This window comes from Pararge aegeria, chromosome 1, assembly GCF_905163445.1.
Source record: "Pararge aegeria chromosome 1, ilParAegt1.1, whole genome shotgun sequence".
Classification (NCBI taxonomy): domain Eukaryota; kingdom Metazoa; phylum Arthropoda; class Insecta; order Lepidoptera; family Nymphalidae; genus Pararge; species Pararge aegeria.
In genome coordinates, this window is record NC_053180.1 from 8,991,992 (window position 1) to 9,017,913 (window position 25,922).

At 36.2% G+C, this 25,922-nt stretch overlaps 1 protein-coding gene across 1 annotated transcript; it reads right to left on the reverse strand.

Moving 5' to 3' along the window:
- Positions 1 to 5,645: 5,645 nt before the first annotated feature.
- LOC120625261 (facilitated trehalose transporter Tret1-like) lies at positions 5,646 to 25,922 on the reverse strand. Its single transcript, XM_039892275.1, has 8 exons — positions 25,779 to 25,922; positions 16,802 to 17,031; positions 15,577 to 15,747; positions 13,394 to 13,546; positions 11,767 to 11,893; positions 7,566 to 7,801; positions 6,669 to 6,863; positions 5,646 to 5,947 (listed from the first exon to the last, which is right to left on the reverse strand). The coding sequence occupies exons 1-8, from the start codon at positions 25,861 to 25,863 to the stop codon at positions 5,681 to 5,683; spliced, it is 1,464 nt and encodes a 487-aa protein (XP_039748209.1). The 5' UTR covers positions 25,864 to 25,922; the 3' UTR covers positions 5,646 to 5,680.

Sequence of the window (25,922 nt, forward strand, 5' to 3'; positions counted from 1 at the left end):
TGAAGGATCTGATTGTTCATTAAGTGGGAGTAAATTATTCTGAAAAAAATAGCGATGTGTCGAATTAATTATCAATTGATTTATGATTCCAAATTTTACATTTGTTGAGGGTGAAACAAAAGATCACAAAGTCGCTAAATTTGTTTAATCTTGAAAAACAAATTTGTATGAGGACGTGAACCATATTAAAGGGAATGTTTTATTAAAGCCGTAAGTTATTTGGTTTTTTATTCACATATGACAAATAAGAATTTCTGTAACTTACCGCCTATGGGCGGTATGAGTTACGACTAATAAGATTTTCATTGGAAATAATGATTTTGATTGAGATATATATATTATAACAAATTATGCCATCGATTCTGATATTGTTTTGGAAATATGCCAAGAAAGTTAGTTGTTTTATAGAAGTTGAGAATTCATTTACATTGTAATAATGCTAACTTAAATGGCAGTTCCGCATAAAAATCTTAAATCGTATTTCGGACCACTTTGTTAGTCGAGTTTATCGTACAATCGTACGGGTCATCCACAAAACTATCTTAATTTCAGCGTTACTGACAAACCCCTTCGAAATGGCTCACGGCACTTCGGAATATTATTAAATACAACAAACACCTCGTAGATATATCTTAGACTTGAGTTAACAAATAAATATAATTGAGTGCAAGTTTAAAAAAATGTGTATAATATCAATTATTACTAACTAATACCATAGGAGAAATATTGGACCACATCAATTATATTGTTTAATCAATGAAATTACTTATTAAATACACTACGTCTTTTCCGTTCTTAACGTTAAATGGTGATATAAGAGTAATATTAGTCTATGCTATCGATATTTTGCTCAATCGATTTGTAATTAAATAGAACTACTAAATAATGTACAGTGTTTCTGATCGAATCAAGATTATAGAATTTAAACGCAATAAGTTTTCATATAGCTTCGTCATTTAGTTTATACACAAATTTCAACTTAGCTAAACTGATTGTCTGACACTCACTTTGTTGTTTAGGGCTTTCAATTTAGTTTACTTTAGGAATTGTATATTTGCACTAAAATTTTAGAATAATTGACAATGCTTCAAAATAAATTTCAGTGACATCGGGCGATTATTTTCTGACACAATTTAATGTTTATAATGAATCTACCTGTCTACTATGATATGCCTGGAAAGTAAGTTTGTTGCTTATGTTTTATTCTCAAAATGTTACTTTTTTGCGCCTAGACTTACTGAACAGTATATTTAATACACGTGAAGTAAGATGAAAGATCTCAGAACATCTTTCTCAGAACATCAGCAATGTTTATCAGAACCGATCTTCGCCTTTGCTTTGAATCTTCGGGTATAAATGTTAACTCACTATTATTTCATTATTGTAAGAGTAAGGTAAAAACTGAAATGTCAGTTATCGCAGGCGACTTAATTTAAGATATATATCGAGCCTTTACGGCTGAATTAGCGTAATCGACAAGTCAAAAATTTTCCACAATAAGGTTAAAACAATCTTTAAATAAACCTTCATCATATGTAAAAATTTCGATTTGTCGGTAACCCAAATTTGGCAGTAAAGGGTCGATTTATGCTAATAGTTGTTACAAATTACAACTTTTATAGCGCATCTTTGTTGAATAAAACCGTTAGGTTTCACGTCTTGCGGCCTTCGCACATCTATCGACTTAACACCTATTCGACTTAAATTATAACATCAAAATGTGAGCTTTATGTCGTGTAATATGTAGTAAATTTTAAACACGACGTGTGATACTTAAACTAAACTTTATTTTACAAGCTATAAAGGTCAAATTTTAATTATTCAATTTGAGTCGAGTTAGTTTTAAATGATGTGTTTCGGCCTGTAGGCAGTCACGGTCCGGTTGGGTCCCATCTCAGTTCCTAATGCAATCGTAGTCTTGTCGTGGCTAGTGTTAATTTGATACGTGTTACATGTTCGCTTTGTTTGAGTTCACTCTTGTGCCGAACCGAGGTGGAACCGAACTTTAGTAATCCGAGCCTTAAATGACCTATTTACATTGGCCAACGAACGTTGAACCATTCTCAAGGAATATAAATAGCGGCACCCAATAACCCATCATCGTCATCGTTCTCCTTGTCTAATATCATATTTCTACTGGCCACAGACTTCCTCTCAGAAATTAGGGATTTAGCGATTAGACCCTGTATACGTTGCACCAATGTGCGTTGGGGTTTTTAACGATTTTTGTCACATGGTATTGATTGTAAGAAGGACCGACGTGCCACAGCTTAACATGCTCCAACATAGCAATGCCCTTTAACTGCAATTTCATTTGACATCGGGCTGGTCGGTATATTTAACAGCTTGATGGAAAATCAAAATACGACTCAACCTTCGAAACGAATCAAGGACTCTTGTTCCGTAGTAGAACCATAATAATCATTAGAGCAACGTGACTAGAAAAAAATCCTAAAAACCAAATATTTGTTGTTATTTCTCTGCAAATCACCTTAAACTACATTTTAGACGCTGCCTCCCCATTTTTACATATAAACACTTGACTAGTAATGGCCTACTCAGGCTTGTAGCGCTAAGGATGATGATGAAAAAGTTATTATACGGAAATGATTGAAAATCTCTTGTTCTAACGAGCAACGTTCTACTATGGAGCAATGTAAATCGGCCATTAATTAGATCTACAAAATATACTGACAGATAGCAGTGTGTTTTGCTACATTTAATATTTTTAATTCTTATAAGGCTGTTATTTAAGATGATTGTTTCAAGAAATCTTCCAGATTATAATATACGATAATACATATTAGAATGATATTTATATAGACATAAAGGGTTTAAATGATGTTGTTTTGACTAGTCCTTATTTAAGAGCCACAACAGCTTATTTTGTGTTTGGAAGAGGAAAAAAATCACTGATTTCAGAACTGGTAATACAGTTGTCACTGAGTTAGTTTTTAAAGATATTTTCAAAAAAAAAGTATTTGAAAATTAAAAAAAAATGCTTTTGTAAACTAGGCTGGTTATTTATTAAAATAAGTACCTAAATCTTCTAATGTTTTAAGTTTTTTTATTTACCCACCCTGCTTCCCTTACGGTATTTACTGGCGACTTAATCCAGACCGATCTGAACCCGATATTGGTGATTAAGTTGAGCCAAAATCTTCTGATCGAAGTATTGCATAGGTGTTACTTTGCGGATTGCTCAGTAATTTTGCATTGTCAACGCAACATCTACAGAGGAGGAGAGTGTAATTTAAGAAATTAATAGTTACACAAGAACTATTTGTTGTCTGGTTTTTGTCAAATTTTCAATCAGGTCGAGAAATGATCTAGTAGTAGTCGAGTATTATCGTATAGACCAACCGTCAGTCTAGTAAACGTAATTTGTTAAGTTATAGTAGGGCGAATGCCGTAAACGATTGTTTCTGCTTTAACTTAAAAATCCAGGACCTTTATCCAAATAGGGTAATGGAACAACCATTCGCCATCTTCTGTCTCTTAGCGTTCAACTGAATGACCACAGGGACCCTTCATGCTGCGTTAATCTCTTATCATTTGACACATCGTCGTGATCCGGGCAACCAATGAGTTAGTGTTTTCTGAGATTGGGCTACACCGATTCCTTACTCAAGGCTGCTTCTTCTATCTATGAAATTCTGACAGAAAAAACCTAGAACTTTGTGGAATATTCTAACCAATAGACCAACGTGGCAGTGTGTGTAATTTAATAAGGAAGATAATTGTTTAATCAATCCGTTTCGGTAACTAATCCAATCGTGTCGAGATTCGTCCGTCTGTCAAAAGAAACCCTGTGGACGCTCCGGATTTGTCTCGACTGGCGGCGGATTCTCATGTTTTTCAATCACACCGAAATTTTTGTTTGGTAAAGGTTTTTTTTTATTTTTCTTTATTTCACTACAAGTAAACCTGTAATCTCACCTGGTGGCAAGTGGTGATGCATCACCACTTGCTACCATCTTGGACTGCAGTCCAAGATGGTAGCAAGTGGTGGTAGCGGGCTAACCTGTCTAGTATGGTAGTCATACCCCAAATTGGATTCTACGCGAGATCACACCGGAACAGTAAATCGCTTAGCTGCATGTCTTCGTCTGTAGGGTGGTAAATAGCCGAGGCCAAAGCCTAGACTAGACTAGAGAAAATTCAGAAATTATAATTGAACGGGAATCGAACCCGGGACTATCTACTTAAATTCATAACGCTCACCGATGCGCCGTCAAAAACAAAGCTAATAATGAGTCCCCCGCCGTGGTGTGCCAATTTGCGCGTTCTGCATCCATTAGACGGCCGACTGGCGCAGTGGGCAGCGACCCTGATTTCTGAGTCGTAGGCCGTGGGTTCGATTCCCACAACTGGAAAATGTTTGTGTGATAAACATTATTGTTTTTCAGTGTCTGGGTGTTTATTTGTATATTATAAGTATTTATGTGTATCATATTCATAAAAATATTCATCAGCTATCTTAGTACCCATAATACAAGCTACGCTTACTTTGGGGCTGGATGGCGATGTGTGTATTGTCGTAGTATATTTATTTATTTAAAACATTTGCGCATAAGACTGCTAATTTGAAATTTTATAATAAACTTTACTAGGCTCCAATTAAAAAAAAAAAGATCTCATTATCGTTTACTTTAATTTATCACGAATATCACATTTCAACATATCTGCAAGTTTTCTATAATTATTACTATTTACACTTATAAATTATAGTCTAATTACTTACTTAAGTTTAACTATATAGTACATAAACTAAATAACATTTTAATATAAAATTTATTAGGGTAAATTATATCGCAAGCTTACAATAGATTCGATTTTGTAGATAGGACCGCGGAAAACGATATTTTGTTTGAAATAGGTAAGTTGGTACTTTAATTACAGAATAGATAATAGTTCTACTAGGTTCTCAAACCAGGGCCTCAAATCTGTGGTCGTGGTCGAAAAGGACAAAAAGTGAAAAAGGGAAGATCATTAACATAACAGTCCACTGTTGGACTAAAGGCCTCTCCCAGTAGGAGGAGTTGCCTTTAATTACCACGCTGCGCAGGGTTGGTGATCCGGGTTGTTGATCGCAGTAGTTGGTTGTAGTAGTACAGAGGACGCTGCCTCCCCTTTTCAGTTATGTTACCTTAGTACACGACATCCATCGAAAGAGGAGGGTTAGTAACAACTGTATCCCGATCTGTTGCACCAATTATACTTTTCTCCATTGTTACTTATTCGTCTGAAGGACTACTACCTCTCTTTGAGTGATGGAAATTGAAGTAGATTCTTTATTTTCTTTTTTTAATTGTGTGTTAAAATCTACTTATATATATTATGTTTGTTATATATTTATATATATTATGTATATTTTATATTGATATATTACGTATATTTTATATTGATATATTACGTATATTTATTTGAATTATATATGTATTTGTATCTTTACATTTTGGTATTTATTTATATCTATCAACACTCTTGGCACTATCCCGTTCTCTTGCTGTAAGTCCTATCTACAAAGGTTACCTGTCAGAGATTGTTTGCAGCAATAAGGCCGCCTTTACATGTTTACATTGTGTACTGTAAACTCCTTACTGTTTCTTTTCCTATATTTTATACGTGCAATAAAATGTTTCTTCTTCTTATTAACTAATAATTGAAGATACCATAACTATACATGGTTGGTTTCTACAACTACGTCTTCCTTTTTCCGCCGTTTCTTTCCTTCCAAATCGGCGTAAATGTCTTCGAGATTCCGCATTTTCGTCTCGGGGACGCAGAAGATGAGGTAGAATACATTTGCTAAGCATATAAAGCTGAATACCCAGAACGTGGAATGGTAGCCGATCCAGGTGTTCAATGGAGCGAAGAGTTTTATGAGGGCAAAATCGGTGCCGAGAGAAATTGCCATTATCAGTGTCGCCACTGTACCTCGAAGCTGTAAATAAATATCTTATGTGATTTACGCTCGAAATTAATATTTATTAATCTTATTTAAAATCTTCAGTTAGCGGATAACATATTTTAGTATTTTTTTGAGTATAAATAGAGCAACAGATTTTGAAAAAGAGGTTGTGTTAGTTAAGGCTCCAACTTTAGGTTGAACTTAACTATGAGTCCTCAAAACCCCTACGGCCTTTGCACGAGACACAGATAACACATAGGAATATTCGTGTGCGTGTGAAAGTGTCTAAATTATTGTTTTCTTATTAGGTAGAAATATGTACGTAGTCGGGGTCTACATTTTTCCTTTAATGTACCTAATTATAGTCGATTTTGTGGCTGTCACCAATTATTTCTTAAACAGTAGAATTATAATTCCCAGCAGCGCTAGCACGGCCAGGAGACAAAAATTATATCCCCCGATTATATCCCCTGTAAAGGGATATAATAAACGTGTCCTCATGCTAAAGCACAGGAATATGGAATAAGAGAAGTTTACCACCGTTTATTATTACACATATATTATTTGGATATTATTTCCACTTGTGCGTCAGAGTTAATAACGCTGTGGGAGAAGATACATTTTTATCCTTTCTCCGGCGATGTAATTGTCTCCTGCCGCATGCTAGCCGTGCAGGAAAAGTGCAACCAGAATTTACATTATTCTGATAATCGTGATAACTGATAAACGCCATAGTACCCAAGCGTGTACTTACTTGAAAGTTAAACATTTCTGTCATAATAACAAACGGCAGCGGCTGCAATCCCGAGGCATCGGCGAAGATGCAAACGCAAAGCGCCATTATGGGCACCCAGCCCGGCATGAACACGCCGACGCTCTGGAGATAGAACCACACTCCCAAGAGGCACATGCTGAAGCCAGCCACCACACTCGTCACGGCTAGGAGAGGCTGGGGACAAAATCATTTGATTACCTAGGTCAGTTTTATGTTTCTTCTTCATCATCATATCAACACGTAAAAGTCCACTATAGGGTCTCCTCCCACAATGAGAAGGGGTTAAAGACTCCCACAAGTGTAGTAGCCGAGTGCGGACCTTTTGAGAACATTATGGAGAACTCTCAGGCGTGCTGGTTTCCTCACGGCGTTTGTTAAGTTAAAGCAAGTAATATTTAAGTAAGTTTCTCGAGACTCGAGAAAAGAAAAAGTTAAAGGTGTGTCAGGTAACGTACTCTGTTCGAAGGAAAGGCCAAAGTACCTACCTATATACAAATGAATTTTCATACAAGAATACTTCTTGACTATTCGTTAGCCTGCTTTCCTTAAAATTAAATTCTAGAAAAGAATAGTACCCTGTCACTACGTTAAGACGGGAACATAAAGTGTAATTTCACGTGGTTAATGCTACCAGTGGTTTACCAATAGTAATTATTTGAAGTAGGTTCATACGCAGCATACCACAATGGTCAACTTTTCGCAAAACATCCGAAAACCCAAAGATATAGGTACATAAATAGAGATACGGTAGGGTACTACTTCCCAAACGTCTATCAATTAATTAAAAAACTGTCAGCGGATCTTAGTAGATACCAACATTCTTTTGATCTAAGTTGTTTAACTGTGCTTTTAATTAGTTAAGTTTGTTGTTCTTACCTTTCTTCCCGTCCGATCCACGAGTTGACACGCCAAAAACGACCCAAGGATCTGGACGGCAGCGAGCAAAATTGATTGTTTGTTTGGCGAAAGTGCGATGCTTGTGTGTGGATCCTTTCCAGCTTCCGCGAAGATGTGGCTAGCGTAGACCAAAACAGCGATGCACCCGCAGAACTCACGTGTCAGGTTTACTATAAGGGCCACCCAAAAGGCTTTGACTGCAGTTTTGTCGCCAACTGTTGATTATAATAATAAGCCTTGACAAATAAATTAAATAAAAACAAAGTATATATTAGTTGATAATTTTTAAATCCGCTTCATCATTATCAAGCTGTCACCGGCCCACTACAGGGTACGGGTCTCCTCACAGAAAGGGAAGAATTCTATCAAATTGGCCAAGCGCGGATTGGTGAAATTCACACGGTATTGAAATCATTTGGGGGAGAACTCACAGGCATAAACATTCAGTCACGATATTTTCCTTCACTGTCAAAGAATATTATAGGTATATATGTTAATAATAAACGTTAACAAAAATTAAGAAAAAAAACTTCACCAACATTGCTGAGCTTGGTGATCACTACACAATGTTTAAAAGCGTGGGACAAGCCGTGACACCGCTGCACAGAGACTATCTAATAAATATATGTCTTGATCCTTTTATTTAATTTTAAACATCTTTTTGCGTAGTATAGGATGATTAAGAATATTCATTAAAAATTGCGGCAAATGGCGACCTTTAAAGTGATCTCTTCCAGGTTTCCTAACGACAGAAATATACATGAGAGCCGGGAAATGGCAAAAAAATAATATATAAATTTACACACTAAAGTACATACTATTAATAACTAATATGATTAATATTAAGAGAGAGAAAAAAGAAGATCAATTTCATGTACAGAAAGAGCGCCTCGCGGTGCACCTCTGTAGTTTCTACGGCGTCCAGGTTGGGAAGCCCTGATCAAAAATAGTTTTTTTTTCATAGTTGCTACCTAGTGATAATTACAATACAATCGTCACCTTAACCAGGGTTTAATCTGTCTACAAAAATGGTCCATCAACCTACACCCTATCCGCTACTTATCTACATTGTATTCATGTTTTACTAATTTACAAATCAGTTTTTGCCTCGGCACTGACGCATGCTGCCAATTGACCCTAAGAACGGCATTTGACACCAAACAAATAGAAGCAACCCAATTAAGTGGTGAATTGAAAATGATGGGCAGGCTCAAATATCAAGGACAGGACGGGAGGTCACCGAGCCAATTGAAACAATAAAATGTGTTTTCAAAACAATTTTCTGTATTTTGCATCCGCGTATTTTGTCTGTTGACAAAAGGCCGTGGGTCGGCAAACAAAATCGGCTAGGAGCGAGTCAGCCACCCACCTAGGGTTTCGGTTCTTGGGAAGGTTCCCACTCAGGAAATTAGTAGGTTTAGTTATTTCATTAAATGCTGTACAGGGTTATTAAACGTTTCGAAACCCCTACACCGTAAGCTTGTATTGGTAATTAAAATATAACTGATTTTGTAAAAAACTATGTGGCTTAAAATAGTAATAATACGCTTTGTTGTATAACCTAACAAGTATAAAAAGGAGAGAAAAATAACACATAGGTACACATGTTGATGTTGGTCAAGCAGCACCATGGCAGTAGGTACCTACCTGGCACCTGCCAAGGAAGACTGCAACGCTGATTTTCAATAGAGACCCAAAATTTGTGCTTTTTTGCAATAGAAAGACGAAATAGATATATATTACCTTTTTATAATATATAATAGTACTTTATGAATACATTTTTAGTTTCAATAAGTAATGTCGTTAACATATGTTACTGAAATATAACATGAAATTATAGTCGGATATCCATGCTACTTTTAGCACCATAACAATTTGTTTTTAAAATTTTGGTACAGAACACTAAGAAAAATGGGACACGTGGCTTACTGAATGTTAATATTTGTGGTGAAGTAGGGCATCTTGTGCCGTACATTTACAAGGTCAAAAGTCAAAACACCGTCGTATAGCAAATTCTCCATATTAACCAACGTTTTAAAATTAAAACGCAATCACATCAATCAATAGATTGATAATATTTTTTTTGTTTTGGTTGTGTTGGAGAAATATGTGGGCAATTAAACTCGGGCTAATACTGTAAATTTTTAGGAATAAGAAACGAATACAAAAAGGATACAAATGAGACTATCAAAAATATGTTTTTAATTCCTCAATTCAAAAGCTATGGATTACCTACTACCATAGAAAAACTAAAACGTATTCGTTTAGAAATACATATTGTAGGTAGGTACCTATAACGTTTCATTTCGTAATTATGGGATTTTGTAGGCTTCAACGACTTAGTTATTATTTATTACAAACGGTTTCCCGCGACTGTGTCCGCGTTTAAATTTTTGCCCATTCTAACTCCCATCCCCTATTCTACACTACGAAGAGCATGCCATGACCGGTTAAATTTAAGAATAATGAAAACTACAACGCGACCTATAATGCGATGTGCCATTTCCGTAGCAATTTCTAGTAGCTTGAATAAAATAAAATTTACTAAAAATACAATAATCAGTTATCTGATTTACGATTAACCTGTATTTATTTATGTATTTTAATAGGCAATTAAATCATCTTACAATTACTGTAAATTAATTCTTATAAAAAAGAAGAAGAAGAAGAATATAATACAGATTGCAAAACAAAAATAAGAAATTAATGATTAAAACTTAAAAATAAAATATGTAGGAAAGCGTGCGATATTATTAGAAGGAAGGAAAACCTAAAGATTAACATTAAAATAACAGCTGATTTGAATTCTTTAACTACAATCTTCCAAATCCCATTTTACCACCTATACTCCTTTATTCCTTGTATTCAGTCCCACAAGGCAGCTCAGCCATTACAAAGTAAAGCCGTGGCAAACAGACGTTTTTTTCCAAACATTCCTTCGCTAAAGTAATTATTGGAGCTGACTATAAGGCAATAATTTTGAAATCTGAGACAGACATTTCAATTTTATTTATAGAGTAGGTAAGTATACCTAGATGGACACAAAGACTGACTGACAATCATAATTTGTAAAGACATTGTACTTATATATACCTATTATTTTTGTCTAAGAGGTAGTGACAATTTTTTTATTTGTATCTATACTTAAATGGAGGGGTATTTCAGATTGACAGCTTCATCTGCCTGTGTCAACATAGCGTTGAAACGGATTTAACGATTTGATAATTTTTTTTATTCCAAGGAGTCTTAGATATATCTTAAAAGCTGATTAATTGCTTATTTTATAAGTAGTTTTTGTTGGTGGATTTCTATTGTATAGAAGCAGGCGTTACTTTGCGGAAATCCATGATATATTATCAAAATTAAGCTTAATTTGCTATACTCCGCGAAAAGCAGGAGAATCTGTGTGGTGTTGACTTTACAATGATTAATTGTTAACAATTGATCATTGTAAAGTCAACATCTCCTGATGATGCTCCGGTTTCGGAGCGAAACGTGCGTAGAGGGTGTATTGCCGAGGATCTGTTTGGTGTGGAGTATAAGGATTGAAGAAATTATAAATTACACCACACAGATTCTCCTGCTTTTCGCGGAGTATAGCAAATTAAGCTTAATTTTGATAATATGGTGGATTTCTGTTCGTTGTAAATATAAAATTATATGTAAATACTTTATTGCACACCACTGAAACTTATAATTAAGAGATAACAAAGGAGGTATGTACAAAAAGGCGATCCTAGAGATAGACAAGGATTACTTTGAAATCCGCACAGTTAGAAAAAAAAAAATAACGGCTATTGCATGAATAGATTCAAGTTTGACGACCGCCGTAGCGCAACGATGAGCGGCTACGCGAAGCAGAGGTCCCGGGCTTAAAATTTGGGATTTTATAATTTCTGAATTTTCTCCGGTGTTGTTTCCGGGAGGTTTCTGCCGCCGCTAGTTAACCAATGACTGATAAAGACGTGCCGCTAAGCGATTGAGCGATTTAGCAATGTCGCGTAAAACCGAGAAGGGCCATCCATGGGTTTAATATAACTTAGACTGCATCATATCTCGCAGGGGAGATTGCAGTCAAGGGCTAACTTGTAGAGAAATAATAAAAAAAAGTCTACAGGAGTCTGGAGGTAATAACATCTCACATCTCTTCCTCACCTGTCAAAGTAAATTGAAAACTTACAAAGTAGTCTGGGTGAGAACTTTGGCTCGCAGGTATTCTGCTCGATTACCAGCCGGTCCACCTCTTCACTGATAGACTTATCAGTGTGAGGCAAAGATCGCAACCAGCCCAGCACTTTGGCTGTTTCCTGTAAAGACACAACGTGATCTTATAATAATTATGAGGTAAGTTAGGTAAGTTGTTATAGCTCATTCACAGTATATTAATTTCCCACGGCTGAGCACTGGTGTCGCATAGTAGAAAAGGATTAAGAACATATTCTATTCAAGCTGCTCTAATGTGTTCTATAATATATTCCGTGGTAAAGAAAAGATTTTTCCGAATTTGACCAAAAAAATTCTCCCTGGCCGTCAGGTATCAACAAAAAACTCAAACACTCTTTGTGTTTGAGATAATATAAATCGTGGATTTTTTCCAGGTGCTACGGGGAAATCCCCTGTCAGAGATATCAAATATCCTGGGCACGCATTATTAAAATGTTCCAAAATCAATGCCTGCCCTGAATGAGATTTTTTTGAAACGGGTAATTTTTTAAACACGTAACCACTGTCGTCCTAATAGATCCTAGGACCCCGTTCTATTTGAGGTTTCTTCTTTTAAACAAAAGATTTAACATTAAAAAAACTCGCAAACAAAATAATTAATTGGCAGTATTTATTTTCAAGATACCACGGGGAAATCCCCTGTTAGACATATAACGAGTACATATACACTGCGAACGCGTTCAGAAATTAGGTGTAATAATCAAATTCACAATCGAACGGTGGTTCTTTTTTGAAACGAGTTTATCATCCTTTCGGGCAGGCCGGGCGTCAACCTCATTGATCCCCGGGCCCGGACCCTCTGATCCCCAGCCCTGGATCTGATTTAGGGTAGTATGGTGGCGATAGCGTGCTTTATCGATGGACAAAGTGCTGTACTTTCGTCGGCAAGTATAATATATTTACTGTGGTATCATCTCTCGCCCTGCGGAAGAGGACGTCGTCGCGGTCACTGTTACTACCTCGTAAATAATAGTTATCTAGCAGAGTTCTTAACTTATTCAATCCATAAACTTAAGCTCACTTGTAAATAGGCACCCACCAAACAGAAATACCTAGTGTGGGTACCGTCGGATACATCGAATCAGTTGTTTTTGAAAATGAATATTTTTAAATTTTTTTTTCCTTCAAATGATGTTGGCATCATTCATCCTTTTTAGAGCAGCATGGTGATCGATACAGGATTGTACTTAGCAGTGAAATAAGAACTGTGGTTTACCATCATATACAACGTGTAAATGAAAACCGAAATAGTAGTTCAGAGGCTTTAGAGGTACATTATTTATCGTCTCTGAGACTTATCTGTGAAAAGACATCAGATGCAGCCCTAACATCACATGCAAAAGTAAAATCGAGTGACTCCTTAGGTATCGGTCTTTTATCTTCAGTAGAGGTGTCATAAGTCAACACTTAGATAGTTTTGAATTAGTTTGAATGGAAAAATAAATACTCTTCTTTTCATTTAATATTTTTCCTTATGAAATATAGGTATAACACTCTTCAACAGTATTTCGTAATTCGGTTACACGTTGTTTAGCTCACAATGCCATAAATGTAATACGAATTGATTCTTATTATTTTCTCACTTCATTTTTTCCACATTTGATGAGGTAAGACGGCGTGTCGGGCAGCCTTAGTAGTATGCAGAAGTGGATCAGCGGTATCGCGAGTAGGATCCACAGTACGGTTTGGAATGGCAGCAGATCTCCCAATATGAAGACCAGTAGATTACCAGCGGTCTACATGTAACAAGTGAAACATAATAATCATAAATAAATTATACTTTTTTATGATAAAAAACGGAACTGTACCTCCTTTGTAGTCGTTTAGTTAAATAATTTTATCATATTTTACTACGAGCTTGAGTTGCAGTTTGGAAATTTATAATTTCTCTGGTCTGATCTGATCTGAAGGGCTTCGTCTCTGGTTTGTCGTTCCGGTACGAAGTCGTGTAAATGATTAAAGGTATGGTTAATAAAAATGCCTTAGGTTAGGTTAGCCCGCTTCCATCTCAGACTGTATCATTACTTACCACCGGGTAAGACTGCAGACAAAGGCTAACTTGTAATAAAAAAAACCGGCCAAGAGCTAGTCACACTCGCACACGAAGGGTTCCGTACAATCTATAAAAATGGCAAAAAAGCAATGTCAGTTTTACAGGAGCCACGTTAGATATTTATTTTATTCTGTTTTTTTGTATTTGTTATTATATACAGCCTGATGCCTGAAGACGAAAGTCTTCGAACAGTGCGTGTTGCCAATGATGACCTATGGTTATGAAACATGGTCGTTTACTACGGGTCTAATAAGAGGGCTCAGAGTCACTCAGCGGGCGATGGGCAGAGTTATGCTCGGAGTATCTCTACGCGATCATATCAGAAATGTGGAGATTCGTAGAGTTACCGGCATAGCTCAACGAGTCGGGAAGCTGTAGTGATAATGGGCCGGGCACATAGTGCGGACAAAGGATGGACGTTGGGGTCCCAAGGTGCTGGAATGGCAGCCCCGAACTGGTAAGCGCAGCGTTGGTCGACCCCCAACGAGGTGGACAGACGACATTAAGCGCGTCAAAGTTAGCCGCTGGATCCAAGCGGCACAGAACCGTGGAATTTGGAACTCCCTGCAAAAGACCTATGTCCAGCAGTGGACGTCTATCGGTTGATATGATGACAGACGGACGGACATCGGAGTCTTAGTAATAGGGTCCCGTTTTACCCTTTCGGTACGTAGCCCCTCAAAAAGGACGTCGCCATACCTAATGACACAGTATAAGAAAACACTATACGTACATCAAATTATTAAATGAGGTGTTTTTTCGTGTTACACTGTGACGTGTACGGCTAGGCGCCTCTGTAATTCTTAGATTCGAAGTACGTATAAGGATATAAAGTTAACAGATATTTAATTAACATAATTAGGTGTAATACTTGTAATAGGTACTTGTTTGGAAAAATGATTTTCCCGAATACATGATTTTCAAGAAAACAACTAACTGTTGATATCTACTATGCCCGTTAAAAATGACGTCACCATTATTAACCCATTGCTGGCCCACTACAGAGCACAGGTCGCCTAAGATGGTCCTTTTCCACCACGCTGGTTAAGTGCAGATTGGTGTACCTACTTCCGTCGCTTTTGAGAACATTGTGAAGTTCCTCAGGCTTCCTCACTAGTGTTTTCCTTCACCATTATTTATCACATAATTAAGTAATACTAAATTACATAAAACGCACATAACTCTGCAAAGTTTGAGGTGTGTGCCGGGGTTCGACCTCGGTTCAACCGGAGCGAGGCCGAAGTCCTAGTAAAGAGGATACTAGGCTGCAACCGATAAGCCAACTATAATAATAGTCGACTAAGGAAAGTGGTTATTAAAAAAAAAAACGTTTTATATAAAAAGTAGCCTTACAATCATATTTACATGTAGAAGTTGTTACAATGCAATGAGCGTTTTAGCGTATTTGTGAATAAGTATTGTTTTTAACTTTGCAGTCGTGCTTAAGGCAGTTAGCCTGTGATAGGCCTAGGAAATTGCGTTTTTTGTGGTTTTTCAGCCATTTAAAAAATTAACTTAAACACGAATTACGTCTACTTATAGTTAATTTGTTTAATATTTCCGATAAATATTTATTATTAACTTAACTGACTACAAAACATTTCGTCCCCGCGTGGTTTGGAGCTAAGACGTCGCAGACGCAGACGCAGACTGCGTCTTAGCAGCTACGTTGACTCTTTCTTTAATAAATATAATTTTCCATAACCTACTAACCTGAGAGAAAATGACAAAGGTACCAGTCATGCCCCTGATGCTGTCCTCACTTATCTCTTTGACGTAAAGAGGGCATACAACGAAGCCGCCTCCCGAGCCAAAGCCGATTAGCGCACGCGCCGCTATGAGAGCTATTGGATGCGTGCACGCAAGTTTTACTATCCAACCGAGCTGAAAATAAAAGAAATGAACAAGCTTATGATTATGAGCCCCGAATGGGTTGAAAACTAGTTGGGCAATCCTTGAAATCCTCACAATGTCATTGTACATGACCGACGTAGAAACTGCTAGACTGGTATATTTTAGTTACTTTCACAGCATTATGTCATATGGAATTTTACTTTGGGGTAATGCTGCTGATATTAGCACTATTTTCGTGCTGCAGAAGAGGGCTGTTCGTTCTATCTACAAAATGGGTCCGAGTTAGTCATTGAGAGATAAATTTAAAGATTTTAAAATAATGACAGTGTATAGTCAGTACATATTTGAAAATTTAATGTACGTTCATAAAAACATTTCTAAATTTAAGAAAAAATGTGACTGCAATAATTTAAACATTAGAAGTAAGAATAAACTTACAGTGCAATATACTAGGTTACATAAAATTCATAATTCGTTTAAAGAAAATTGCATACAATTCTACAATAAACTACCAATTGTCATCTTGGAGATGTCTCTTAAAAAGTTCAAAGTTTGTATTAAACGTAAGCTTATAGAAAAGTCCTATTATAGTATAAAGAACTACGTAAACGATAAAAAAGCTTGGGTGTAAATTGTTGCTCTAACCAGGTTGCTCTTCTAATAATTTAAAATGACATTGTGAGATGGCGATAACAAAAAAAAAAAAAAACACCCGGCTAAGTTTGTTGTGGGCTTCTTCTTAGACCGGGACGCGTTTGGAACCCTCGTAGCTTTAGTTTTAAGTTTACGAATGTGGTTATCGCCATCATCTCACTACCGTGTAATTATTATGTACGCATCAAAAGTGCCACCTGTGGGCCTACTTGAATAAAGATATTTTTGACTTTGACTTTGACTTTGACATTATTTTAAAATCTTTAAATTTATCTCTAAATGACTCTCTCGGACCCATTTTGTAGATCGAACGAACAGCCCTCTTCTGCAGCACGAAAATAGTGCTAATATCAGCAGCATTACCTCAAAGTAAAATTCCATATGACATAATGCTGTGAAAGTAACTAAAATATACCAGTCGTTAACTTACCGATATAGGTAAAGTAGCACACAGTAGCGCATTTTTTCTGCCGAATCTATCAGCCGCCGCACCATATATGAATACAGCTATAGGTGCGAATATGAACATAATAGAAGCCATCCACGAGACGTCTTCTTCAGTGAGCCTCTTAGCGGAAGGTGAGGAGTCTCCCATTAACAAGGCTTTGTTGGGTGATATCCAGCCCATGGCTGTGCCGTACGCCAGGATTGGCATGCATACTGGAACAATAAGAAAAATGTTATCAGAAACAATATTCTTTTGGCGAACAAGAAATTCATACTAATTTTAAAAATACGAAATGTCTTGTGGTTTATTTTTAAATTTACGCCTTAACTAAGCAACCGATCAACTTGATTTTGGCATAGATTTTTCGGTTTGATTTGATTTATGGTCGATTGGTGAAGTGGTCAGTGACCCTGCTACCTGAGTCCAAAGCTCGATTCCCACAACTGGAAAACGTGTATGTGATGAACATGAGTATTTTTCAGAGTGTGGATGTTTATTTATATAGTAGGTAATATAAGTATTTATGTATATTATTCATAAATATTAATAAGTTATCTTAGTAGGTACCCTTAATAACGTTTACTTTGGGGTTAAATGGCGATGTGTGTATATTGTCGTCAGTGGCGTGCATAGAGGGTATGCACAGGGTATACAGATGATATAAAATGAAGAAAATCTCCATTACGAGTTATAAAAAACTTAAGGATAGGCATTGTAAGAGTTATAAAAAGCACCCCCTACGTATATATAACTCGTACTAGATATTTTCTTCATTTTATATCATCTGCATACCCTATATGCACGCCACTGATTGTCGTTAGTCGTAGTATATCTTTTTTCGTAGTAATATAAAAAAATCTATAAAGTGTTTTTGTTTGTCCTTACTTTATGACCTTACCATGAAACCGATTGACTTGATTTGGGCATAAATTTAGTTGAAAGGACATAGAGTAGTATAGGCTACTTTTTATCTAGGAAAAGGAACTTTTTCTCGGATGCAATTGCAATTGAGCAAAAAATTATAAGTGCAACACCTAGTGCTATAGAAGAAAAGCTTTTTTTATAGTAAATATTGATGGACCAAGCCGATGGCCCACCACATGGTGAGACACTATCGCCTTTTAAACAGGGCAAAATACTGAAGGGTAGACTTTTTATAACTCTTACAAAGCCTATCCTTAAGTTTTTTATAACTCGTACTGGAGATTTTCTTTATTTTATATCATCTGCATACCCTGTGCATACCCTCTATGCACGCCACTGCTAAGCAGGGCATTTAAGGAACAGGTCCAGCGACGAGCCACCTTGTGTCAGTGTGCAAAGCAATAATTACATCCGTTATCTAGCTGAGTGTATTATAAAACATACGACTAGTAGTACTAATTAGTTAGTTATTCGTCAAGTTGTAATTTATGCCAGCTTTCAACTATCAGCTGTCGAAACTATAAATAGTCTCAAGAATCGAACCATATCATTAGAACAGAAATAATACTATATACCTAACTATTACTTATACGAATGACTAGATACTAACGAAACATCTACAAGAATAACTAAATATGAGTTAATTTTACTACAACAGCTACCTCGTTTGGTGCTTAACCTGTTCCACTACGGATCAGTAGGTTCTGATTTGGGTTTTCTGGTTTCATTCCTAGGTCAGACCGAAAGTAGGCAAGAAATACTTTATACCAGTCTAGTTATAACAAAACTATTGAGTGAATGAATGAATGAATGTAAATAAACTTTTATTGCATCCCACAAAAAGTACATATATATCAGAAAAGCAAATATAACATTGTTCTAAAATTTCTAGTTAATTTTGTTACCACTTTCCGAGTTTTGTGGATATATATACAGATACGTATAGTAGAGTTACATTTATTTTAATTTTAAACTATATTTTCTTGACAGTCAGGAAATAAATCTTGAAACTACTAAGGTGGAGAGATGATCATCGCTTTGCCAGAGAGGTGTTCCTATAAATAAACTATTGTTTGTATTGACTTATTTGCACGTGTTTGTAGAAAGAAATGAAATCATTTGGCAACAGTAGCAAACTCACGTGGAAGGAAAAGAGTTGCGATTTAAGGTATTTATTTAATCTAAGGATAAGGTTTATTTTCAGATAACATTCTAATCAAATTTTCCTTGTAGACCTTTTAAATTCCGGTAGGAGAGTTGACTGTAGCAATGAAGTTCGTCAAAACTTAATTTTTACAATAAGGAAAGTTAGGTTCATTGCATAAAAGATAGTAGCGAGATGAGTAGGATTAGAAACGACCAAGAATCTTACAAATGTCATACTTACCAACAGCATAAAACGACGGACATTTAACGTTTTTATGGCGAGTAGTAGGTAACGTGTATAGTGCGCATAAGACTGGTAGATCACAGGTACGCAGTCCAATGGAAATCGTAAACATTTATATGTATAAATTAAATTAAATATATTAAATTTAGATACACTATTTGAATAATTTTCGACTTTCAAATTTTCTTCGTCTGATCATAGCCTAAGAACATTATATGAACTTTTTGGTTTGAAATATCTATAGCAGCGCCTTGCAGTAGAAACGTTACGAAAAATTATTGAACGCTTTTTATGTCGTCACGCTACGTCTTCCTTGGGTTCCCTTATATGCCCCGTCCATTGGCACATCAGTTTCCCGACTCATTGATCTATGTCAGTAAGTCTGATTCTTCTACGGATCTATTCATTTATGATTTTACCACGGAGTTACTCGTAGCATAACTCTCTCAATCGCCCGCTAAGAGACTGCGCCTATGCTACGTTGATAAAGAGGGTACAAAACGGTTTACCGTTCAAGAAGCTAACAGGAGCTAACTCGGAGTACTTGTTCTAGATCTGGAGGCTGGATCCAAGCCGAAATTTAGACCTACACATAATATTTCACGCATTCATATTTCTTATAATGCGGTATCCAAAGATTTATTCTGCTAACGTTCGCGGTATCTAATTATATCTAGGTAATTATACAAGTTTATATGATAAAATACAGAAATAGAATGTATGTAGGTACTATTGTATAATGTCTATTTGAGGGCGCTTGAGACTTGAGACCGATGGCGGTCTTGATTGGGATTCTGACGTTATCGCATGTTGAATCCTCAATATCCGTATATTCACTTTTCAGTCCCCATATTAACGGTCGATTTCAACACGGCCATGATGGTTAACATCACGTTACAAAATCACATTGCTACCTGCTGACGTACGTTAAGAACTACGAAGGAAAGAATAAAAAATAAACTTTTCAATTATTGTCATTATAGATTTTATCACGCAGAATTGCCACCGGTATTCAGATTGAGTAAACAATCATAGCGTAGTATCTTTAAGAGTATCTAAATGGAACTACATGTATGCAGTAGGTAAACGATAATCTACTTTATTATTATAGAATGCCGCAGGAGTAGCAACGACTATGCACTTTGCGTTTCTTTTTAAATTTTACAGTTGTATTTGACTGACCAAGCAGATGGCCTAGCTGACCGTAAGAAGAAAAGCATCGCCTATAAACAAAGCAACACGTTGCAAGGACATACAAGAAACACGTTCTAAAAAGTCTCCGTCAACCTGAGGCGTATGGCATGGCATACAATGAACAGGTCTTACAATTATCATTTCCCTAAAAAACTGTAAGAATAGTCGATCGCAATGGATTCGTCTATTGGCTTGGACGGTAATTTCTTGATTTCAGTATTCGTGAATATGTAGTAAGAAATGATAACAAAGTTCAAAGGAAGACATTTATATAGAGTGAAGCATGTTTAGAATTCCGTAGTTAAAAAGGAACAGTAGTGTAGTTTCGCCATATCGATTTCGCTGTAGCTTAGCTCTGTTACTTAGTAAGTACGTACTGGAAAGATTACAGATTAATCACACTGACAAAGCCGAAAAAAATAAAACCTTAAAGATATTTTTTTCTTTAGGGTAAGTACCTACCGCCCTTAGACTTGAAGCGGGGAAGAATTTTATTTTTGTCGTTTATCTTATTTACGTCTAATCCAAGATAGGTCTTTGAAAAATTTAGTTTGAGCGAAAATCAATTTTGTAGCGTGTAAAATAGGTAGGAAATTTAAGTTTATGAACCGTGTAATATTATGGAAAAATTAATGAAAAGTAATTCCTAAATAATAATTATTAGCAATGTTTACGTTCTGAATACCGTGTTATATTCCGCAAATAATCGGGGTTTTTTCAAATAGCATCAGACATTGGTTGGAGAGGGATTCATCGTTCAGGGTATCAAACAACAAGTCCCCTTATAAATTGTTAATGCCTCAGTACGTGGCTCGCCAATCCGTCTAGTTATGCTTTTGAAACCCACACATGAACATCATCACCAAAGTTCTACAACCCTCGATGGACCTTAGCTTAGTCAAGCAAACGGAGGCATTTTTTATTGTTAATTCCTCTAGAAGTTAGCCCTTGAATACAATCGCACCTGGTAGTAAGTGATGATGCAGTTTAAGATGTTAGCAGGCTAAGCTGTTATGGAGTATGGTAGTCATACCCCTAATCGGTTTCCCCGGGACATCGTTTTGGAACACATCATCCATTAGATATTAGATTTATTTTTGTCAAAAATTTTCGCAGCAGCGGAACTCATCGCTTAGCGGCACGTTTTTGTCGTTAGACCACCAGACCAGACCAGAGAAAATTTGGATATTATAAATTCCAAAAATGTCCCTGCCGGGAATCGAACCCGGGACCTCCTGCTTAAATTAGCAGCACTCACCGTCGCGCCAGGGAGATCGTCTTCGGTCTCTACGCCCGTCCAATTTATTTGACTGATTAACTTCTACGCTCTCGTAACGGCCGTCGAGAGCGTTTTACATGTCCCGCCAATCGATGACATCTGCTCTTTAAACTTTCGTAAAGTTCGTGATTGTAACGAATGCGCAAAAACCCTTAACCTAAACAGCATCGAAGACTGGTTTCAACACCAACACGGTTGCCAGCCAAACTCTCAAATCCAGTCTTATTGCTACTTACTTATCTGTATACTTTCCTATATATCCTAACCTAACTTAACTTTTCTAAAGTTATGTGTGTTTTAAGCAATTCAAATGTCACTTGCTTTAGCGGTGAAGGAAAACACCGTGAAAAAAAATCGTTTTCAAAAGCGTGTAAAGCCAAACAATCCGCACCGGGCCAGCGTGGTGCAATGCGGCCTGAACATTGCTCATTGTGGGAGGAGACCCGTGGCCTGTATCGCCTTAAGCAACTTGGGATCGGTAGCTAACTAACCAGTTTGAATACAAACTTTTTAATAACCTTCATCAACACTGTTGGACTAAAGGCGTCTCAACAAGAGGGTTTTCCCCTATTCACCACGCTGGACTTGTTATTTATTAATACGAGTACTTACCTTTCTACTTATTTTTCATAAACGGGTATAACCCAACCACGATGTTCTAACTTGATAGCCGATGGACGCGGTGGGCAGCGACCCTACTATCTGAGTCCAAGGCCGTGGATTCGATTCCCACAACTGGAAAAGGTTTGTGTGATGAACATGAATGTTTTTCATGGGTGTTTATCTGTATGTTACAAGTATTTATGTATATTATTCATAAAAATATTCATCACTCATCGTAGTACCCATAACACAAGCTAAGCTTACTTTGGGGCTAAATGGCGATGGCGATATTATTTATTTATTTATCTAAGTATGCACTTATTTGGTTTTAGCCATTCAATAGTTTTTCGTGTATTTCCTTATTTCCATTAACTAAAGAGTTAAAAGATGCATTTATTGCCTACAATCGTGAATAAAAATAAATGAAATCGTGTTGATCGAGTTGTTTTACAATCAGCTATAATCAGCTTTATTTCATCTTCTCAAAAATAGACTTTAAATGCAAGTAACTGAAGCAACTTTTCGTCACCAGGATCTCTTGTATGAAATAATTAAACAATAATAATTAATATTCAAAATGTTATTAATTAATTTGTTTTCAAAAATCTTTCAATCTTTTAAAAATAATAAGAAGAATAATGAAATTATTTCTAGGTGTTCATCATCAAGTCTAATAAATAAGATCTTGACTTTTTTTGGATTTATTGAGGTGGATAATTAATCTATTTTTCTAATCTATGTTACTTAGTGAAGTAGTGAACGAGTATTTCTTGCGGGTAAGTGCGGTTGCAAAGAGTTAAAAGGAAACTGCAAGCAACAAATTATAGTCTTCATAAATGATACAATTTTAAACAGTTATAAATAGGCAATTTGCTCCGTGAAACTACACAAGGGTTGTATGACACCTTTCGTGACAAAAAAGGGTCGTGAATCGCTATTTTCGAGAAATAGCTCTTTATAAAATTACCATTACAGGGGCTTTTGAAACATAAGAGCTCGTGTTTATTTTGAGTTGGGTGAGAGGTGGCTACCGAGCCAAGACCGCAACCCAAATCAAATGTTACTTTGGGTATTGTAAAATTGTTGGCCAACTTCATACACGGCTACTTTTGTTTGTGTTAGAACGATGGTTCAGTTTAATAAATTCTGATAATTATTATTATCATCGACATCGTTATCCGCCTATTGCCGGCCCACTACAGGGCACGGGTCTCCGCTCAGAATAAGAAGGGCCGTAGCCACGCTGGTCCAGTGCGGATTAGTAGATATCGGCCGCCTTTACGAATATTATGGGGAACTCTACGATGCCTGTTTCCTCTCGATGTTTTTCTGCAAGTTATATTTAATTCCATAAAACGCTCAAAACTCCGAAAAGTTAGAGGTGATTGAATGGGCGTATTTACCTTAGGGGTATAAAAAGACAATTTGCTCCGTGAAACTACACAAGGGTGGTATGACACCTTTCGTGACAAAAAGGGGCCGTGAATCGCTATTTTCGAGAAATAGCTCTTTATGGCCAAAATGGCCATGGATTGGGGCTGGGGCGCAAGCAGACGTTAGAATAAGTAAATGTACTTTCTATCCCGGAAAAAGGTATAGTTCCTATGGGATAGGAAGCCTTCTGCGTGAGTCTCTCCACGCATAGCTGCTTTTATCACATTAGTAAGGAAATAGGGATAGGGAAAATAAATACGAATAGTATAGCAGACAAAGCTGCCTGCACTTCTAATATTGTTTAGTTTCATAATTAAAATCAACAAACTGTTGGATTTTTTTTTCATAAATTTATGGGGCCGTCCTACTGGCTCAGGGCGATGAATCTTAAAATACGCTACTCGGTGAGTGCCGGAGTTTGAACTCGTCCTCTCGAAAGGGATGCCAAGTCTTACTCACTGGGCTAACCCACCATACACGCCTTGTTAAAATCGTCAGCCTAATGGCCCCATGCTGGGCACAGGCCAAAAGATGCTCTAATGCAGGTTCAGTCTTCATAACGTGCTAGACAATGCACACAGTAGACAGTGCTTATTTCCTAACTCAGGGCTTGTATTGCAAAAACCAAAAAAAAACAAATAGTTACCTGGCAACTTCGTGTCCAAACAGGCAATTGATTTAAGATCTTTTCATCCGTAGTTAAACACGTGTTCAGTGTTCACAAAATAATTAAAATATCAGTGAAGTAAGAAGCACCCAGAAGCAAGTACGGGCAACGCGTTCTGGCGGTGGTATGAATCACTGTTTTGATTTTAAACAATAGCAAAAAAAAAAACAAAAAGATAGACACCTATTTATTTCAAACATTTCTTACAAAACAGCAATACCTTTTTAAATATTTATCACTAGAATAGTAAACTTATGGCATGTGCTTCGGCATGACAGATACAGGCTACTGTAACTGATAATGATGGCAAAGTTTGCTGTGAAGAGACGCATCGCTCACAAGAGGAAGTCTTGGTTGCGAAACATTAAAGAGAGGAGTGGGATCGCGATGCCAACCAGCTGTTTTGCCTCGCGAGAGAAACGGCGAAGTATCAAAAACTGACAACAACCTTCACTAGTAGTAGTACTAGGCACCTAAAGACGAAGAAGATAGTAAACTCTGCCAATCATGGATTAATAATGTGTTTAATATGATGTCCCATCAGATACAAAAAGTGTCTGCGCTTTATTTTTTTACTAATGGTTATTGGATGTGTTTAAAAATAATGAATAATTGTATTAATTTCCATATTTGAAACTTAAAATAAGTTATATAATTACCGTTATTTTTATTAGTTATCCAGACGTTAAGGAATGAAAAAATTAACATTTTCACAAACGTACTACGTACAACTATGTAAGTTAGTTTTTTTGTTAAAATGCCAATGTGTTGCCAAAGATGCCAACTAAGCTCACGGTTAGTATACACTTTTTTTGCTCGAACACTTTTACACGACAGTATCTTTCTTTAGATTATTTCTAAGGTTTTTGTGTTGTAAAGAAATATCTCTCTCATAATACTGAATCAACATAGATCTTCGCTACACCGTTTTGAAGATAATTGTATCAATGACATACAATTTATCTTCTCATTTTGTAATTACATTTAAAAATAATACTTTTACAATCGCAAGTTTTATCTGGACAGTCCAGTATTTTATTTGTTTATTTATTGCATCCATGTAAAAATAGCACATAACACTGTAAATAGATACATAGGAAAAAGCCAGCCCCGTCAGGACATTGCAATATGCCGAAATAATTTTGAAGTAGTTTTTTTTCTTTTTTAAATATATTTTGTGTTGGTCAGAAAAAATGTGTTAAATTGAAGTTATGTTAAAAGAAAGCATAAAATAATTTCGAATTATAATTTTACTTTTTTTTGTCAAGATAAAAAAATTACTGAATATTATATATTAGCATGTTTATAATTATTAACATCCGTCAGAGTGTTTATTGTTCGAAGCTGCCAATAAGGTGATAAAAAAGCCCCCGTGGTTGCCAAATATATAATAAAACTACCTATTTAGTAAATAAAGGTAGTACAGTAAGTACTTAAGTAACTAATTATTTTATTGAATTGTACTTACTGACTATTGACATTAAAACTTGATTGTGTTTGCTTCCGTGCTTTTCCATCTTTTCGGATGTAACTTTATACATTTTATTCACCATTTTTTAATAGCAACACTGCTCAGTTCATCAGAAAATCACTTTTGTTTGTTATTGTGGAA

Coding starts and splice junctions, on each gene's coding strand:
- LOC120625261 (XM_039892275.1), bottom strand. CDS start 25,863: ATGGTGAATAAAATGTATAAAGTTACATCCGAAAAGATGGAAAAGCAC. Junction 11,894..13,393: donor TCAAATGTGGAAAAAATGAA/GTGAGAAAATAA, acceptor GTGTCTTTACAG/GAAACAGCCAAAGTGCTGGG. Junction 5,948..6,668: donor CAGAAATGTTTAACTTTCAA/GTAAGTACACGC, acceptor ATTTATTTACAG/CTTCGAGGTACAGTGGCGAC.